Source organism: Sorghum bicolor, chromosome 7 (assembly GCF_000003195.3).
Source record: "Sorghum bicolor cultivar BTx623 chromosome 7, Sorghum_bicolor_NCBIv3, whole genome shotgun sequence".
Lineage (NCBI taxonomy): Eukaryota > Viridiplantae > Streptophyta > Magnoliopsida > Poales > Poaceae > Sorghum > Sorghum bicolor.
In genome coordinates, this window is record NC_012876.2 from 54,370,406 (window position 1) to 54,390,698 (window position 20,293).

At 41.9% G+C, this 20,293-nt stretch overlaps 2 protein-coding genes across 5 annotated transcripts; both read left to right on the forward strand.

Annotated features, from left to right (window-relative positions):
- On the forward strand, positions 78–2,968 carry LOC8070090. Of its 3 annotated transcripts, XR_002454853.1 has the most exons (5): positions 78–689; positions 818–1,104; positions 1,775–1,869; positions 1,967–2,292; positions 2,424–2,968. XR_002454853.1 is itself a non-coding variant. In XM_002444296.2 (3 exons), exons 1-2 carry the CDS (start codon positions 378–380, stop codon positions 1,088–1,090), a joined length of 585 nt encoding a protein of 194 aa, XP_002444341.1. In that variant the 5' UTR covers positions 78–377; the 3' UTR covers positions 1,091–1,104; positions 2,424–2,968. The 3 variants fall into 3 exon arrangements, 1 of the variants encoding a protein (XP_002444341.1); XR_002454852.1 differs by having other exon boundaries at positions 1,775–2,292; XM_002444296.2 differs by lacking the exons at positions 1,775–1,869; positions 1,967–2,292.
- On the forward strand, positions 5,240–6,707 carry LOC110437179. 2 transcript variants are annotated; one of them, XM_021465520.1, is made up of 2 exons: positions 5,240–6,050; positions 6,130–6,707. In XM_021465520.1, the coding sequence occupies exons 1-2, from the start codon at positions 5,323–5,325 to the stop codon at positions 6,131–6,133; spliced, it is 732 nt and encodes a 243-aa protein (XP_021321195.1). In that variant the 5' UTR covers positions 5,240–5,322; the 3' UTR covers positions 6,134–6,707. The 2 variants fall into 2 exon arrangements, with proteins under 2 accessions (XP_021321195.1, XP_021321196.1); XM_021465521.1 differs by having other exon boundaries at positions 5,240–5,753; positions 5,883–6,707.

Genomic DNA, 20,293 nt, shown 5'->3' on the forward strand with positions numbered 1-20,293 from the left:
GAGGAAGTAGATTAGTAGCAGCTGGTGATTCCTGGAGCCTAAGCCTAAGGGAGATGGAGGAACCAAGGGAGCTCGGATCGGATGTGGGAGTGGGAGATGCACAATGTGAGACGATGACGTGTCGGTTTCTCAGCTCGCCGTCGCCGTGTACGACTGGGCATATCAGGACTTGGGCACCTCAAAACCCCGATTCTGCTCAGCCTCTGCTCGCCGTCGCCGTTGCTCTTTTCCCCAAGTCTGAAAACCCCAATTCTCCTCCTGTTGCTCTTCCCCAAGTCTGCTCTGCTCCGCCTCCCTAGCTCAGCGCCTCTGCCTACATTGTGAAGCTAGGACTAGCTAGGAAGACAGGCTTGGAGTTCGAGAGCCCGGCCGCTCCCATGGCCGCCGTCGACGCGGTGATGCCGGCGCCACCTCCGCCTCCGCCGGTGCCGGTGGCCCGCATCAGCCGGCTCGCCCTGGCCGCCGCCGACGCCGTGTTGTGCCTCTGGATCGCAAGTCTGTGGATCTTGTTCGCGAGCTTTGCCGCCGTGCTCATCGGGCGCCTCGCCTGCGGCTGGGGATGCCCCGTGGTCGACGCCGCGTGGACGGCCGTCCTTGTCTCCCTGCTCTTCGTTGCGATCGTCTGGCCCCTCGCCGCGCTGCTGCTGAGTAAATTCGTGGAGCCCTTCTACATCGACCAACTAGAGAAGGTACTCACTCCTACCTTCGAACTCGAAATTTGGTGCCTTTTTTGCACACCCAATTGCACGGACACTTGTGCTGTGCTTCTTCTCAAATCGCTTGCCTTTGGGCTTTGGTTGTGCCGTTCTTGCGGCAGGGAGCGGCGGCGCTGGAACCTCCGAGCGACGCCGTCATAAATGCACACCTCATCGCCACTATGGCTTTCGCCTCCCTCGAAGTCTATGGCTTTCTGCTGAAGCTATTGGCTTTGGCTGCCAAGGACTCTGCAACGGGCAGGATTGCCTCTGTCATCATGGATGTGCCGCTCTTGGGCATCAGCGTTATGTGCTGCTTGGTTTCCATTCCGGGTTTGGCAGTGATGGTGTGGAGGATGAGACGGCACGGCAGCGCATCTGTGGTACCCATCTGAACGGAGTGATCAAGGTTTGCTCAAGATATTCCGTGCTTACTAATAACTGAAACCCCTCTTTTATTTAGTCGATGCTTCTGGTTAGCCCAGTGATGTAGTAAGCTTAGGCTTTAACAAGGCTGTGAACTGTGCTTACTAACTGAAACCCCTCTTTTTAATTTACTCATCAAACACACTCATTTGCACCCTTAATCGATCACTTCTGGTTAGGCCATTTAGTAAGCTGAGGCTTCATTACGAAGGCTGTGAACTGTGCTCATAGAAAGTAGATTATTGACACATTGTAACTTGTCGGTGTGCCTGCACGTCATGCTTCTGTGTTTCGCTGAACAACTAAAGGAGGTTATAGAATTCTTGTTAAAAAAAGAAGGAGGCGATACAATTATCTGTATGCAGTCATTGCAATTGGGTACTTGAATACAGGTTCTGTTCCACTTCATTTTCTTTTGTATAAATGCATTTGATCGAGCACATGAATGTTTTGTGGGCTGGTATAACAACCCTTTTTGCATTTTGTGCTGCATAATTTATCTTCCTGTACATTAGCTTATTGTACTAATAAAGTCTATTAGTAAGTGATATATTTTGTTGATAGCTCTTGATATAACTTGCATCATAAATGGAAGAAGACTGCTTCTTTTTGCTCTCACAAATACTAATTACATCACACAAATGTTACAGCAGTCTGGTCAGTGAAAGTGGAGAAGTGTATGGTTGCAAATCAGACTGGCAACAAGTTCTAGAATTGTGTTTTGCAACTTCACTTTATATTATGCGATGTGAGTGTGGCTAATCTGTGCTAATTTTTGTTTGTCCTCAAACGACTAATAGCTGATTCTGGCCGCTAATTTTTGTTTGTCCTCAAACGACTAATAGGTGATTCTGGCAGTACAAAAAGGCCAATTTTTTCCTACTTTTATAAATTGAAGAACGTCTGCATTATGTTAAGTAGCTTGGTTACACCAGCCTATACAGAGTGCCAACCATTAGTTGCAAATTCGCTGATCTACTCCAGCAAATCCGTAGCATCTTCAATTAGTATTCTGAAGTGGTGAACTGGTTATCCGTGGACTCAACATGGCTGTTAATTAACCTTTTATATAAAGGTGGAAGTGATCATTAGGCCAGGACCTTACCATCAGCTGTTCTTCTATCAAGTGTCTGTTTTGAGTGAGCAGCCTTGCAAACAAGTTGCGCTTTAGGTGAATAAAGCTTATATTAAGCACTTGTACAGTATTAAGTTTGGGATCTAAATGTTTTTTTATAAGTGAAATAAAACTCATTGTTTGATTAATGTCGATAAACATTTGTACATCTGTCTTGTTTTTTACAGTCAAAGCCATTGAAGAGAAGAAAGAGCTGTGAAGTCAGGCAACTACTACAAATACCGACTCTCTGTTCATGAATATATATATGGGTGATCCTAGAAGATAAAGTATTGGAAGGAACAAATACCACTACATATTTTCTGCTTCCTAAATCTCTACTCCACGAAATTTATCTAGGCATTAGAGTCTGCTGTCAGCATGATGAATTAAGGAAATTTGAAACTATGATGTAGTATCTATGACGCAGACATTATATGGATCTTCCTTAGCTTGCTCCAGAGCTCATCAAAATCCATATAATACCAGTGAAAGTACGAAAAATCAGAGACCTAGTCGATCGCTTCTGTTTAGGCCAGTGATGTAGTAAGCTGAGGCATTAACAAGGCTGTGCCTGTGAACTGTGCTAGAAAGTAGATTATTGATGCATTGTGAGTTGTAACTTGTACTATTAATTGTGTGGTGTGCCTGCACTTCATGTTTCTGTGTTGCTCTGAACAACTAAAGGAGGTCATAGAATTATCTGTATGCAGTCATTGGGTACCTGAATGTCGACTGCCAGGTTCTGTTCCACTTCATTTCTTTTTTATGAATGCATTTGAGCTCAGGATGATTTGTGGTCTGGTATCTTCCCTTTTTGCAATTTGTGTAATTTATATGCATGTACACCATCTTATTGTACTATAATAAAGGCTATTGGTAAGTGATATATTTTGTTAGGAAAAAGTCTACATCACCCCCTGAACTATGGGGTGGTGTCTACTTTACCCCCGAACTATGAAACAGTCTAATTTACCCCCTGAACTATCGAAAACCGTTCAAATCACCCCCCTTGGTTTTTGATGGCGGTTTTGCTACAGTAAGGATGGTTTTGCTACAGTAACCATGTTTTGACTTTTTCTTTTTTCCTATTTGTTTTTATATAATCTTTGAAAAAATCATAGTAAATCACAGAAAAATTATAATATAGAAAAATTAATTTTGTTGGACTCCACATGAGTAGATCTACGCAATGAATATATAATATGGTATACTTTAGTATAAATTTTTTTGTAGCTTTAAATTAGTTAGAAAAATCAAATTTTATCTGTAATTAACTGGAATAATTCATAGCTGCAGATTCTGTGGTCCAATTGTGGTGAAATTTCTTTGGTGGGCCAATTATTCTATGATCGAACTATAGTAAATATTTCATACTCATCGGATCATGTATAACTCAGTTATAGATTTATTTATATTTAACAAGCATTAACCTGAATAAACCTGAATAAACTTAGTTATACATGATCCTATGAGTATGAAATATTTACTATAGTTCAAGCATAGAATAATTAGTCCACCATAAAAATTTCACCACAATTGGACCACAGAAGCTGCAGCTATGAATTATTATAATTAATTAGAGATAAAATTTGATTTTTCTAACTAATTTAAAGCTACAGAAAAGATTTATATTAAAGTATACCATATTATATATTCATTGCGTAGATCTACTCATGTGGAGTCTAACAAAATTAGATTTTCTATTTTATGATTTTTTTGTGATTTACTATGATTTTTCAAAGATTATATGAAAACAAATAGGAAAAAAAGAAAAAGTCAAAACCACCTTACTGTTGCAAAACCGCCATCAAAAACCGCCCGGGGGGGTGATTCGAACGGTTTTGGATAGTTCAGGGGGTAAATTAGACTGTTTCATTGTTCGGAGGATAAAGTAGACACCACCCCATAGTTCAGAGGGTGATGTAGACTTTTTCCTATTTTGTTATAAGCTACATATTTTCTGCTTCCTAAATCTCTCCTCCACGTAATTTATCTAGCCACTATTGTTAGCATGATGAATTATGGAAATTTGAAACTGTTGTATCTAGGATGCAAGCATTATGGATCTTCCTTAGCACATCAAAATCCATATAATTGCTTGCGACAGTACGAAAATTCATAGTCCTAATCGATGACCACCTTAGAACACCATCCACGGTCTCGGAAAGTGACATGAAAGTGGGGGACAAGAGGCAATCAGGCCATGTTTAGGCTTGTTAAAATGGACAAATTGCTCATGGTTTAAATGGTTGCCACTCTATTGTTAGCACTAGCTATACTGGTCATATGTTCAATGAAGAGTTTTCCAACCATGGGGGTGTTAATAATATTGCTAGAAGAAAACCCCACTTTGTTAAAACTATTATATTTTATCATTATAGGTATGAGATATGCTGTCAAAACTGGGTGTGGTAATGAAAAGTTTTGAATAAAGCACTTATAGAACATTGAATTAGATTATACTCCCTCCATCCATGAAAAAAATTCAATTCCTAGAATCAGTGGCACTTAAAGTTTTTTAAGTTTGACTAACTTTATAGAAAAGAGTAACAACATCTACGATATAAAATCGCATCTTATAAAAATATATTCTATGATAAATCTAATTATACTAATTTGATATTATAAATCTTAGCATTTTTTCTAGAAATTTTGTCAAAGTTTAAAAAATTTGACTTAGAATAACTCTAGAAATTGATTCTTTTATGGATAGAGGGAGTACGAGGATGTAACAAACTGCCAAACAAAATGGTACAATATGGATGACTTTTATGTCCGTAGACTAAAAATAGTAGTTGCATGCACTTAATCGAAGATGTAATACTAGAGGGGGTAATGCATGTAGCACCTATACTAATAGATGTATGACACATAGATAGTTTATAGGTAGAGATTGAAGGGTTTGCTTTTACAAGAGATATAGATACATGATGATGGAACATGAACAATTTCATACCATAACTTGCTGTGTACAATCTCACGGGTGCGTGTTGCAGGCTTGTCCAAACAGATTAGCAAACGGGAAACGGCCCATTTCCGCTAACCCGATTCGTCAAAATCCAACCGAGGGGTTTCCCTAGCTCCATGGCTGCCGCCGCCGCCACCATCGTGCATCCTTCGTGTCCTTGCCGCCGCCACCACCATCGTGCATCCTTCGTGTCGGCCGCCACCGTGCATCCATCACGCCCTCTTGCCGCCGCCAGCCCGGTGCATCTGCAACTGCAACGTGGCATGGCTGGCGCGGCGCGCGCAGCCTGGCACCTGCCTCTGCCGTCGGCGCCATCACCTGCTGCCTGTTGGTTCATCACGAGCTTGTGGCTTCTCTACTGGGGCCTAGCCGCCATCGAAATCGAGATGCTCGCCTGCGGCAAGGGCTGCCCCGTGGTCGCCAAGACGTGTGAGCCTGCAAGGTCGTCGCTGTCGCCGGGGTGTCATTTTGCGCTCGTCCTCTCCTTTGGTGTGCAGCACTGCAGCGTGCTACCAGGCCATCCGCTACCGACATCGAGACAACCAAGGTTCGAAGGGGTTAATAGTGCTTTCTGGATCCCAATTTTGCTCGCGCGCTGCTGTGAATTTGGTAGGTGTAATATGAAGTTCTGCACCTACATACGGCAATCCCTGTTGATTTGTTTCTGCACCTGCAGGGTGCTTGTTTCGAAGAGCTTCGCCGCAATGCGCGAATCGTTGCAATTCATCCTGCTCCTGGCCGTTGGTGCTCTTCTCAAGGGACTTGCCTTTGTGTGTGTGTGTGTGTGTGTGTGTGTGAACAGGGTTCAGTTATCTTTGACGTGGGAGCATTGGGGATGGACATGGTGAATTGCTTTGTTGCTGGTCTCATTTTGTCAGTGAGGATTTGGAGGGCCTGGAGGATCTAATAATGTGCTACTGCAGTTGAGGTATGCATCGTCTGACCTGGGGCTCTGATACGGCGTGGGCGATGAGGTGAGCGCAGAGGGGATTGGAGGAAGAGATGAGACTGAGAATTGGAACGCAGAGGGTAGCGAGGAATCCCGGCGGTAGGAACTTCTTCGATGGCGGCGGCTGAATCGCCTGACGCCACCGTCGAAGGGTAAAACCCCACCCCGATAATCGCCTGACGCCACCGTCGAAGGGTAAAACCCCACCCCGGAGGTTTATTCCTTCTTCAATACCTATTACAATCTACTAAGGTGCCTCTTTATAGACAGGTGCACTTCCATAACTAAACCAATCTACTAATTTCCTCCCTGTCCTTCCTTTTCTAAACAACCAGCAACTAGGCCTATTGGCCACGACCTGGGCTGGGGCCCTGTTTGGGCCGACGCCTATATTGGCGACCCACAAACGAGTCCACAACAGGCTCCCAGTGTTACAAGCTGGAAAATCTTGTGTAACCGTTCAAATTTTTAGTCTGCATTTGCAGTGTGTTGAGAGAAATGTCAAGCAGGCAACTTATATAGTTGCTGTCGGTTTATCAGTGTTGGAACTTATTGCAAATGTTTAGCATGAATAAATGGTGTATATAGAACAATCCCTTGTCCTAAAGGAGCTTCCAAGTTCCAATAAATTATTCTGTAGAGTAATGCTTATCTGACCAAGTAATCAGATGCATTCAAATTCAATGATTCAACTCATCTGCAGATGAAAACCAAATTAAAGTCCGCGCCTATGCAATTAGGTTCAGTTTCCCCTTGATCTGTTTTCAATTAGCCATGCACCATTTAATTAATCTGAGCGATCATAAGTTCTGCATGGGGGTTGCATTCTTTGTGCCGCATTGGCAAATTGATCACCATCAATTGGAGTTTCCATGTAATCTCTTGTGCTGAGTGAGTTCACGGCAAAAGTGGGTTCAGAAATGATTAAAAACTGTAGAAAATACAATCCCCAGGTCTTGACCCTTTAAGTCACACAAAAAAAAAGGTCTTGTTACCCTTTGACTTCTATGTACACTGAGTCCCCTATCCACTCTTCTTTGTGCGGAATGTCCAGGAACTGCCAAACAATAAACCAGAAAAGGTGAGGAATTATTAGCCAAAAAGAAATTCAGATTAAAATAGCAGCTCATCCATTGTAAGAAGCAAACAATACATTGCACATCATTACTAAATCAAAGCATTGTACTTACATATTTTTTTTCTTTAAGACAACAGTGAATTGCATATAAGCTAGTAAAAAACAAAAGCATGCACACAATCATAATAAAAAGCTCATGAAACATGAGGTCTTTGACCAATTCAGAAGCACCTGATTCATAATATATCTGTACTGCAATTCAACATACTTAAGGATGGAGACACACCTGATTCATTTATTCTTCAATGAGAGAGGATAGGAAGGGGACAAGGACTACACACAGAAAACCTGAAATAGATTAAGCATACATAAATAACCTGCTGGTAAAAATGTGGGAGCAAATAGAACATGTTCACTAATAAACTAACCTGCTGGATCAAATCTGGAACAGCGGAGTGGGGTCCAGCGATGGCGCAGGGCGGCATGGGCATGTAAGTAACTGCAAAATTATGACATCAACATTTTCAGTGATCAGAAGAACAGGGAGCAGGCAATAGAAGCCAAGTTAAACTTTCAGTGATCAAATGCAGGGAATAGAACTGTACCCTTTGCCCGGATCTCCAAGCAGTCCGGGGCACACTGGCCCTGCTAGATTAAAAGCAGTTTTTGCGACTTCAGATGGTATCATGCCTTTAGTATTGGTCAGGGGAGTGGCGCCCTTAGTCACCGGGATCGCGGGTCGACGCGGCGATCCTTGTTCCCGGGAACGTCGTCCCAAATCACGGAACGGGAACGCGCAGGGACGGCTGCCGGAACGCCGGCGGAACTCGACCTCGCTGCCCGCGGGAACTCGACCGCGCCACCACGCGAACTCGACCGCGCCGCCGTGGGAACTCGACCGCGCCGCATCAGGAAGAACAAGAAGTCGCGCGGAGCGTCTGCTGCATCGGGGCAAGGTGAGGGAGGCGAAGCGCAAGCGGTCAGCAGCGCCCATTAATCAACATCGGGAAGGTGGAAGGAGCCGAGCATCTGCAGGAACGTTGTCCCTTGTTCCTTCTCGTCCCTCGTTCCTTCTCGTCGTTTCAGGAACGTCGCCCCAAATTAACTTGGATCACGGTTCATGTTAATTTAGAACGTGCTGAAGCTGTATACTCAGTCGTTCCGAACAGTATTGAAAATTGGCGTACCACGTTCTTCGTCCCGGTTCCTTGACCCGATCGACCCGGGTACACGGTGACTAAGGTGGCGCCTGCGGAAGATATGGCAGAAAATAGTCCAATCCTAGTCTCCTTGGCGATGCGGCGGCCATACAATTTTCTTAAACATTGGTAGAACAAAATTAGCAATAATCAAATACAGAGGACCAAGTTAGGAGCATTTGTACCATACGATTTTCTTAAATAGCTATCATGCAATTAGCCTGCTGAGAAGTGTAACCCTTCGATAGAAACAGCTATAAGCCCAAGCTACATACTACTTTTGATATGAAACTCCATACCCCTCAAGACTGAAATCAAATTGATGCCCGCCCAACAAGTATTTCATTGTTTAACTGCAAACTCACCAGAGTGTGTATCCCACATATCACTCCCGCAGCCACTAGCACCTTGAGGAGCTTGATCTTGTTCACGTCATTGAAGCGGGACTCATCGATGATTCGGGTACAAGCAAACGGGCTGCAGGGGGAGGGCACTGTAGGGATACGGTCATGGCTGTTGGCACATGACATCTTCAAATGGGCTAAATCCCTTAGAAGAGACCTAACTAGAGCCATTAGAGTAGCATGTAAAATCCACTCTCACTGAAGGGTCGTTTGTAAATTTCCGCTTACCTATATAATGCCATGATCATGAGGGCAAGGGGCTCTCTCTCCCAACTTTTGTCAATAAATCCTAACCGCCTTCTTTCACTCCTCTCCCAAACTTGTTCGGGAACCGCTTTACCAGCAGACCAGCACAAAAATGAAGAGGTTTTGAAGAGGAGTGAGAAAACCTTTGGGAGGAAAAGATTTTAAGTTTTGCTTGTCCTTGTTTCCACAGTATACCTTCAGCAACGCCTTCGGATATTTTCTCCATGGTTTTTCTTTTTTTTTTATTTATTCAGAGCCTTTGGCTAGAGGCTTCGCGAAGGCAACACAAGCAAAGTCATTCAAGAGATAGCAGCACTTCGGCATGCTTACGGAGCTCTGTGATGCAACAAGCCTGTCCCACACACCTTCGACACCCAGCCCGCTTCACGCGCATAACCCTCGACCAACACCAGCAGCCGCAGAGACCCTCTCGAACAACCTGCACCTTCAGCCAGCAAGCCATGGAGGAACACCCTCGAATAATCACCTTGTTCAGATGCACAACGTGGATCACCAAGGACAGAACGCTCGGTGCCAGCGAAGATTCGCCTGCCACAATATATCACCGCCATCTAACTGAACATCCCACAAAGGCCTAGATAAGTCACAAATACATTATCAGCTCGTAGTTTTTAATTTTTGTTCCGATGCACCAGATCTCGTACAAACTTTGGGAGGGGATCAATCCAAACATGCGATTGATCCGGCTCCCAAATTCAACCCAATTCGAGCAAGCTCGTGTGCACACCTATTGCTAGAGCGTGGCACATGAACAACATCAACTCGAATAAAATTCTAGACATCAGAAATTTTGCTTCTCTAAACAACATGCCACAAGCAAAAAAAAATCATAAGAGCGAGACTATAGAGCATCAACTAAAATTATCAAATCAGTCTCCAAAATGATCTAGGACAAACCATGATTCATTGCTACATGCAAGGCAGCAAGATAAGCGTGGACTCAACACTTAATGCATCATGTACCACATTGATTCTACCTGCACACACTATAGCACCTTTGTGATCCCTCACAATAAAATCCCAAGCACCTTTCTTTTCAGCCTGTATAAAAGCTCGATCAATATTAATCTTTAGGACATTGGCTGTTTGGGGAACCCAACAAGAAATCCTATTTTTCCTCTTATTATTTGGTCTCTCCCGCATATGAAGAGTATCAATCATAGAATGCACCTTATGAACCATTTTCTCAGTAGACATGATTTTATCCCCAGCATTTGCCTTGCTACGAGTATCCCACCAAAGCCAAAGAAAACCAATCACTGATGATTTTTTATCCTCCTCAAGAGAAAGAATTTTGGTGGCTACCTGTTTTGCAAAGTTAAGATCAATCAAAGCTAGACGAAGCTCCTCTAAGTTCAAAGCTCTCCAACATTTCTTGACAAATTTGCATATAAGAAAACAATATCCACCATCCTCATTTAGCCTCCAATGGATAGGACAACGTGTATCAATATCCATTCCGTGGCAAAAAATATTCATGCATAGGGGCAAGCTATTATGTGTAAACCTCCAGAAAAAAGTTTCACCTTTGGTGGACATTGAAGCTTCCAGATCTTGTGCCAATTGATGTTACAGAGAGAATTCAAGGTACACTAGCTTTGCCAATTTGCCTCCTTTTCGATAGTTCTTTCTTTATCTGTTAGAATATGATATGCAGATTTGACTGAAAAGTCTCCCTTTGGATCAAAATGTCAGGCCAAAGTATCCTCCATTCCATTTTTCAACGGGATAGAAAGATTGTTTTTTGCATCTGCTTCCTAGAAAATTTTAGTTACCGTTTGTCCCATTCACCAGAAATTGGGTCAATTAGTTCAGAGACCTTATTTAAAATTGTCTACCTCTAGGGATACAAGGTCTTCTAGTGACACCTTGTGGGATCTAGGGATCTGTCTGAGTGCCATCACTAACCCTCCAAATTAGTCCATCTTTTAGTGCATGTACCCCCTCCCCCCCCGAACAATGCTTCTCCATGCATAAGAAATTCCAGGCTTCTCCATAATTGACAAGATATCACCATCAAGAAAATATTTAGATCTCACAACCTGAGCACATAGAGAATCAGGATTTAGTAGAAGGTGCCACCCTTGTCTTGCGAGCATAGCTGTGGTTGATAAAGAACTATTATGTCAAAATGAATCGGCAGTGGGTCACACCCTGCAGTTTCTTTTATCCTAGATGCAAATTAGTCACTTGTTTTTTGAGTCTTCTTGCTAGAGTATGGTGTTGTAGTTGTATTAGCTTTTTTTTTGTATTTAATAGGACTATGAATTTGAGTCCTCTGTCGCTAGAATATGGTGTGTATCAACTTTTTTGTATTTGGTAGAATTATCTTACTTCTTACTATTTCTAATTAGAGGCCCCAACAGCAACAGAGACACTAAGTTAATTCTTACTAGACGTGCTAGGAAAAAATAAATCTTAGAAATTCTCAAAACATCTAGCCTTTGATTTGGTAGACTTAAATCATCTTTACTAATAATAGCCATTGGATCTATCATAGTTTAATTAAAAAATTACCCACAATTGTCACTATAAAAGAAATACATATTAACCCCCTAATTTTCCATGTAAATTACTCACGTCTAGCATCACAAAAGATAATTCAAAATAACTCCCTAAATTTATATCTAAATTATCCACCTTGGTCATGCGTCTAAATTACCCATTTTGCCATACGTCTACCATTATAAAAGATGATTTAAAATAACTTCTAATAATTTTATAAATTATCCACCTTTATGATTATAAAATATTATGTAAAGTAATATTATAAGGCGTTGTTTAGATCCAAAATCTTTTTGGATTTTGACACTGCAGCACTTTTGTTTGTATTTGACAAGTATTGTCTATTCATGGACTAACTAGGCTTAAAAGATTTGTCTCACGATTTACAGGTAAACTGTCCAATTAGTTATTTTTTATCTATATTTAATGTTCTATGCATGTGGCGTAAGATTCGATGTGACGAGAAATCTTGTAAACTTTTGTGTATTTGAGTGCATCTAACGGGCCCTAAGTTCCCATATATGTCATCGCCAAAGATAATATTAGGTCTTACCTTTATATTTGTTTACCTTAGCCATTATAAAAATAAATAAATATATTTGAAATCTACATGTAATTGCACAGTTTAATTATAATTTGCGAGGCGAATCTTTTACGCCTAGTTAGTTCATAGTTGGACAATAATTAGCATATACAAATGAAAGTGTTACAATAGTCCAAAAATTTTTCCAATGAAACTAAGGCCTTGTTTAGTTTCGAAAAAATTTCAGATTTCACTACTGTAGCACTTTCGTTTTTATTTGACAAATATTTTTCAAATCATAAACTAACTAGGATCAAAAGATTCGTCTCGTGATTTCCATACAAACTGTGTAATTAATTTTTATTTTTGTCTATATTTAATGCTTCATGCATGTGCCGAAAGATTCGATCTGACGAGAAATTTTGAAAACTTTTTGGATTTCGGGGTGAACTAAACAAGACCTAAACAAGGCCTAGTTTCGCTTGAAGAAAGGATTCTTGGCAACTCTGCCTGACCGCGGACTACCTCGCCTGTCGCCTATGCTGCGACGTGGTGCTACCTTGTGCCTATCTGCCGCTAGGCCTGACGGCCGGTCTCCACCGACCTACATGTTGTAGCCTGTAGCACAGGCGCTGAGGCACGCAGCAGCCAAGTAGGAACTCCCTCCGGCCTGGTGGCCAGCAGATTAAAATATCCAATATAAGTACGCTATTTATTTCGATTTTACACAATATTAATACTCCTACCAGGGATGAAAATAGTACGAATATTTTTCAACCGTATTTGAGACCGAATTCGTCTAGAGAGGTTTAGATCTGTCCGTATCCGAGTTCAAATATTTAACGTCCGATACTGTATCTGTATCTAAATACTTAAATATATTTATGATGTCGACATCCAATCATATCTTATTCGGTAAGGTTAACATTATCTGTATTCGAATCCAATTAAAAATATGAAAACAAATATGATATCGGTGATAGCCGTCTGTATCTGATCCATTTCATCTCTACTCCTACCTTAGGATTTTTAGTTTTAAAATTTTACAAATGTCAGAAATGAAAACAAAGAAAATTAGGAGATCAATTTATTTATTTATTTAATCAGTTAAGGTAACCATCTTAATAATCATAATTTAAACATATATTAATTAAGCTAATATGGTTGTACATGGACTATATTAGTATATTATTGTTGGCTACACAAGAGAGAGATACTTATGTGTAAGTGAGTTGAAGAGTTTGTTATAAGTTGCAACAGTAGAAACATAGAATAATTATATAAAATCAATTTTCATCTTTTAGCCTATGAATTTGAGATAGACTGATACATGAACTTTGCAAAGTGGTGGAATATCAAATTCCAAGGCAAATATAGTAATTTAGTAAGTAGATTTCAATTTCTCCTAATGAAAACATCCAAACAACCCCTTAGTGAAAATATTGTTCAATAAAAAGTATCATACTCCAAATCTCCAATATGTAATGTCTATGCATAGGATTTTGTGCCACAAATTAGTATAATCCTGTCAACACAAAGATATATTTTCTCTGTGACACAAATTAGAATAATATAATCCTGTCAATACAAGATATATATTTAGCGGAAAAGTATTAATGAGGCCGAACCCAAAAGCAAGTGTGTATAGCACTAGTACACAGAACCACTATACAGAAGGTTCCCAACCTCTTTTCACAGGCGGATTGGAGAACCGCCTGCGCTGGATGCCTGTGGAAATCAAGAGTTTCCACAGGCGGTTCATTTATGCCACCCGCCTGTAGAAATGAACTTTCTACAGACAGTTCAGCTATGCAACCCAACTTTCTACAGGCGGTTCTCATTATGTAACCGCCTGTGTTAAAAATTTTAAATCTTCCGCCCAATTCCAAATTTTCCCACCAGACCTTTTTTTCATTTTATATTTTAATATGTACATACAACATATATATATATACACACGTAATATTCAAACTACTGAAGCCTAGAGATCATGTCAACCATTGCAACATGTAATTCATTTATATATATACTGTTACTTTATACATAAGGTTACATTAATTACAAACATGATCACACATCAAGTTTTTTCTGTTACATGCATTAGAGGTTTCACCTCTGAAACCTCTGCTCTAATAACCGGATCGAGTTAGCTTTAGCCTACTAATCTCCCTTAGCGCTCCGTATTCAGGCTTTGCTAGGGCGCTGGTCCGATCGTGATATTTCCCTTCGCTGGGAATGACTTCTCGCAACATGAATTTGCAGAGGTCCTCAACTATGTTGTATAAAGTGGCTTCACTCATGCTCTTCGCCTTTTCAAAGTCTTTTTCCTGCATAGGAAGTCAGAAAACATCATATATTTAATGTTCATAATACATAATTAACAACCTTAATTACTTAGACCATTAATTACCTTATAAGTGTTAGTCATATATCTTCCGCCCTCTCTCATGAACTCACATACGTAGAATCCACAGTGGACTGATCCTAGTGGTTGCTTGTGACACTATATAAAGAAAAAGAGCATATTTGTGAGTTGCAACATGATGCATATTCTATGTATATAGCTAGCGAGAATAACTTGGTAAACTTTCATACGTACCGGCCACTTATAAAAGAACCTCAAAGGCTGCCCCTGTATTCCTGACTCGCACTTTCCCCCTTTAATCTTATAATACCTATAGGAACTATGATATCAAAAACATTCTGCGAGTTATTGTCAAACTCTTATAAAATTTTGTATGCATATTTTACTTAGCTTACCATTCTAAGAGAGAAATAAATAGTGCATAAGTTGTTGGTTCATAGTCTGCGGAATCTAGGACATGCACACGTCCATGCTTGGGATTAATCATTAAGCAGATCCAGTGGTCCCTGAGAGAATGAACTTTGTGATCAAAGTGCGCATTTTAACTATTAATACGATGCATGCAAACTGACACTTACCTAAAGTGATATGGTGCGAATATTAATTCCTTGTCTTGAAACTCTAGCATTGTCATGGCTAGGTAGAGGCCGTAACTAGCTATTTGTTTCTTTTCCCTTTTCTTTATTTCGTCCTCCTGCTCTTTTGGATCCAAACCTTTTAAGGAGTCATGATCTTTTCCGATCCTGAAAGTGTGCTCATCCTCACATATCCTCATTGGGCTCATATACGTGACCCTTTTATTCGCATTAGTACTTGGATCCGGACCGTACCGCATCTGTTGCTGTTCTTATTGCATTCTGCAACGTGCACTTATATGTTAGTATTAAAATTTAATGTAACTCACAAATAATAACTCACAAATTTAAAGCATTGTATAAGTGACACTTACAATGCAAACACAGTTATGAGCTGCACGTCGAGTCTTCACATGTCCTCGAAGGTCACAATTGCTCTTGTATGATCACTATTAAATGCCTCTGCTGGTATATCTACACTGATCGTGTCAATGCCAACAAAAGATGCTCTCATATACCAGTCATGGAACCTTTTTACACCAGCTGGGACCTTTTTAAGTTTATCCCAAGTGAGTAGAGGCCTACCCAACTCATATTTCTTAGGAACATATTTATAATCATCTTTAGTGGGTGGCCTAATACCAGCAGACTTCCTCTTCTTTGGCTCGTACGGAGAAATCAATTTGGGCACCGAAAATTTTAACTTTTTTGGTGGCGGTGGTGTCGTCTCGTCATCTTTGGTTGGTTGTGGTGGTGTCTCGGCATTTTTGGGTGGTGGTGGTGTGGAAGATTCTGGTGGTGCTGGTGAAGGTTGTGGTTTAGGTGATGGTGGCGGGGATGGTGGGTGAGGCATTATAGGTGAGGATGGTGGAGCGAAGATCGGAGAGGGTGGTGGACTCGGAAGAGATATGGTACCACCGACATCTGGAAGGGACGACTCCTGAGTCAGTGGAACTTCTTCGGATGAAGGTTGTGGTAGCTCAGACAACAGGACGTCTCGTCGAGGCCAAAGAATGAAATTCTTGATAGCTTGTCCCAGCTTCTCAATACCCTCAGGACCAGGAATGTCTAGCATGTCATCCTCATATCCTTGGACAACTGTCAGCACTTCCACCCTACAGTAGTCCTCTGGAATTTCGCTACCATGAAACTGGCACCCCGGGATTGCAAGTCCTGTGGCTACTTCCCTTGTACGATTATTGTTAAGACCGTACCTTATGACTAGGGAGCAACGAACAGGACTTTCAATCTCATCAACTGGATAGCGGTCCTTGTTTCCAGTAGACGCGACACTACTTGGGACAACTGGAGCCTGTTGTGATGTTGTCGGGGAGACCACTAGCTGCATCTGGTGAGGCTGACCACTGTAAGTGCAATCAAGCCCTAGTGGGTTTTGGTGTTAATGACCACACAATTAGAGGACTAATGAGATTTGTTGAGATGACAAGCAGGTAAAATAAGAATGAGGATAACATATGAGATGTGAGATGGAAAAAGCCCAATTTACCAAATGTGTTGGTCCATTGATGGAGTTGAACGAAAACATTCGGTGAATTATAGCACCCCAAGTTTTCAATACGGCGTTTCGACTCAAGTGGCTACAAAGTTTTTATCTTTTGTTGACTTTTAGGAAACGCCGTACTATCAAGAGGGATGCAAATTAAGTTGGTAAGATGAGGATAGAGGTGCTCAAGTCAATTTACTTAATGCGCTTGAGAGACACACTTGCACTCACAGGCACTCAGGAAATTTCTTCTCTGCCAGGGTGACCCGGTAGTACCAACCCTCAGGGCCGGTGGTACCGGCAGTGCCAGCCCTTCTCCTGAGTTTTGCGAGAAAATGAACTACCGGTAGTACCAGGCTCGGGCCGGTGGTACCGGCCAGCACCAGTACTACCGATGTGAAACGCCGGTAGTACCGGCAGGCTAAATCTGCGCTCACTTTGGTTGCGGAGATTTGAACTGCCGGTGGTACCGGCCTTCCACCGGTGGTACCGGCAATGGTCGGTAGTACCGACAAAAGCCCGGTGGTACCGGTAGGCTTATTTCTCGCAAATCATAGAGACTTCTTACCGTTAAATCTGAGGGCCGGTAGTACCGGCGTCTGGCCCCGGTAGTACCGGCAGTTGTTCAGGACCTATCTATAAATAGCTTTTCCCTCATTTCTAACCGTTGGCTCTTCCATTCCTTCGAATCCACATCAGAGAAAATAGTCTCCAAGCTTTGACTCACCCACTCTCTCTCCTTCTTTGCTCCTAGGCTTCAATCCTTGAGAGATTCGAGCTAGAGAAGTGAGATTAGAGAGTTGGGAGCTTCGATTCGTGACTTGAGCACTTGGTTTCTTCGTCTTGCTGGTTGGTTTGCATTTGTTACTCTTGGGTTCTTGGAACCCTAGCCGGCTAGGCGTTCTTCGTGGTTGCCCGTGTTGTCTCACTTGTGAGGGCACCCCGAAGTGTTTGTATTACCCCTTGATTCTTAGTGGAAATCTCTAGCTAACCTTCGTGGTTGCTTGAGGGAGGAGACCTAAGTGGTCGGACCTTCGTGGTCACCTCAACAACGAGGACGTAGGAACTCCTTAGTGGGGATTGCCGAACCTCGGGATAAATATCTTGTCTTGCTGTGGAGGTAGCTTCGACTATCCTTGTTCTTGTGTTCTTCGTGTTCTTCCTCTCTACCCATTTTCATAGGTGAACAAGGGCCGATCTACGTTTTGGAGAAGAACCGAGTCAAGGGAACTTCAACATCATCCTCAACTACATCTAGGAGAGTGGGGTAACTCCCAGATCTGAAATCAAAACTCATTATTCTCTGATTTCGTAGCTCTCTTAGGAGGTCGGTAGTACCAGCAGTTTGCGTCGGTAGTACCTGCTGTCTTACACCAGTAGTACCGGCCCAAACTGTCGGTGGTACCGACAGGCATTTAACTTCTGCAACTTGAGTTTTTGAGTTTCAGGTTTTTAGATAGCCTATTCACCCCCTCTAGGCTACCAAGGATCCTTTCAAGTGGTATCAGAGCCGGTTACCTCGTGTGCGCTTCACCGCGTGAGGTATGGAGCCCGGAGGAGGATCGGGCGGTGCAAAGTCTACGGAAGTCCGTCTGGAGGAAATGGGCTTGCATGACACTGGCACTGATAGCAGCCAATTCAGTGTGTCGACAGCAAGTAATACCACACTTCCTCATCTCGAGCCTACCGATGGTGAAAGGGCTCTCAATGAAGAAGAGAAGAGAAAGAGGAAAGAAGCAAGAAAGCTCAAAAGAGAAGCAAGAGAAAAGAAGAAAGAGCGACAACGATTAGATGAGAAGAAGGCAAGAAAAGAAGCTAGAAGGCTCAAAAGAGAAGAAAGAAGAAAGAGAAGGGAAGCTAGGAAGAAGAAAGAAGAAGCCAAAGCTCCCAATACATCTTCTAGTGAGCTTTCTAGCAGCTCCGAAGATGGTGATGATGATGAGTCCTATCAAGTGCATAGAAAGAAGGACAAGAAAGGAAAGGGCAAGAAGAACGACAACGACAAATATGCCGCCGTATCCTTTAACTATTCTTCTATGTCTATGACTAACCATGATCGCAAGTCTTTTATTAATGTGCCCGTAGGGAAGTTACCTCATTTTGATGGGACTAACTTTGCCAAGTGGAAGCACTTGATGAGAGCTTATCTTATAGGTCTCCACCCTGGTATTTGGGAGGTCGTTTGCAACGGGTTTGAGTCACCGGTTGATCCCAAGAACCCAACATTAGAAGAGATGAGAATCATTCACCTCAATGGTCAAGCCACAAGTGTGTTGCTTAGTGCTTTGGATGGTGATGAGTACAATAGAGTGATTGGTGTTGACATTGCCAAGCAAATATGGGATACTTTGCACCTTGCACATGAAGGAGTTGACAAAGTAAGGAAGGCAAGAATTGATTTGATGATGGCCAAGCTCAACCGATTTGTTATTTTGGATGGAGAGGGGCCACAAGAGATGTTTGATAGGTTGATGTCCTTGGTGGGCAAGATTAGAGGCTATGGTTGTGATGAGTTAGATGATCATAAAGTTGTCAAGATTATGTTGGAAGCTTATTCACCAAGAAATGAGACCGTAGTCACTCTAATTAGAGACAAGAAGAAGTTTGAGTACTTCATGCCAAATGATGTACTTGGAAGGATTTTGACATTTGATATGCAAAGAGAAGAAGCAAATGAAAGAAAGAAGCTTGGTGAGCTGCAAGCAAAGCTAGAAGGCATCAAGATCAATGATGATGTAGCTCTCAAAGCCAACAAGTCAACCAAACGACCCTCTACAAGCAAGTCCAAGTCCAACAAGCAAGCATCAACTAGCAAGACCAAAGCACCAAATCAAGTCAAAGAAGTAGAGACAACATCATCATCAAGTGAAGATAAAAGTGATAGTGAACAATATGAGAAAGTGCAAGATATTGCTCTCTTTTTGAGAAGATATCAAAAGGTACTCAAAAAGCAAGGCTACAAGGTAGTGAAGAGGAAGTTCCCAAACAAGAAGAAGAGGCTATGCTACAATTGTGGAAGCACTGAACATCTCATTGCTCATTGTCCTCATGAAATCGAAGACAACAATTACAAGAGAGACAAGAAAGAGAGCAAGACCGACTGCAAAAAGAGCAAAAGACACATGGGAGAAGCTCACATTGGACATGAATGGGACTCAACAAAAGATAGCTCAAGTGAGGAGGATGAAAAGATTGCAACCGTGGCTATTCACAAGCCATCCTCCACACCAAGGCTCTTCAACAACATGTTTGATGATGACTACTACTCCCCTCACATTTGTCTTATGGCAAAGGGTGAGAAGGTAAAATCCAAATCCAATCCTTCTCCCCCTAGTGACACATCTAGTAGTGATATAAGTGATTACTCTAGTGATGATGTGTCTAATGATGAAGAAATTGATAACATAACTAAAAATTTAGATAGCAAGACCAAACTGTTCATCACTAAGCTAATGGAGGATTTAGAGAGTGTTCAAGCTGAGTTAGAATCTAGTGAAGAGACTCTTATCAAACAAGAGAACCTTTACATTGCTAGCAAGGAAGCTCTTGCATTAGAGAGAAGTGAGGTGGAATCCTTGCGCAAGGCTTTGGCCAAAGAGCAAGAAGCCCATGCTATCACAAAGAAAGCAAATATTGCCCTCAAGCAAAAGTATTGTGACTTAGATGGAAAGTACAAGCAACTTGAGGAACAATATAGCATTCTTTGGGATAGCAACTC

What these genes read in the sequence shown, in the direction of transcription:
- LOC8070090 (XM_002444296.2), top strand. Translation starts at nt 378, where the DNA reads ATGGCCGCCGTCGACGCGGTGATGCCGGCGCCACCTCCGCCTCCGCCG. An exon ending in ACATCGACCAACTAGAGAAG is followed by an intron (nt 690 to 817) that starts GTACTCACTCCT and finishes TTCTTGCGGCAG; the next exon opens with GGAGCGGCGGCGCTGGAACC.
- LOC110437179 (XM_021465520.1), top strand. Translation starts at nt 5,323, where the DNA reads ATGGCTGCCGCCGCCGCCACCATCGTGCATCCTTCGTGTCCTTGCCGC.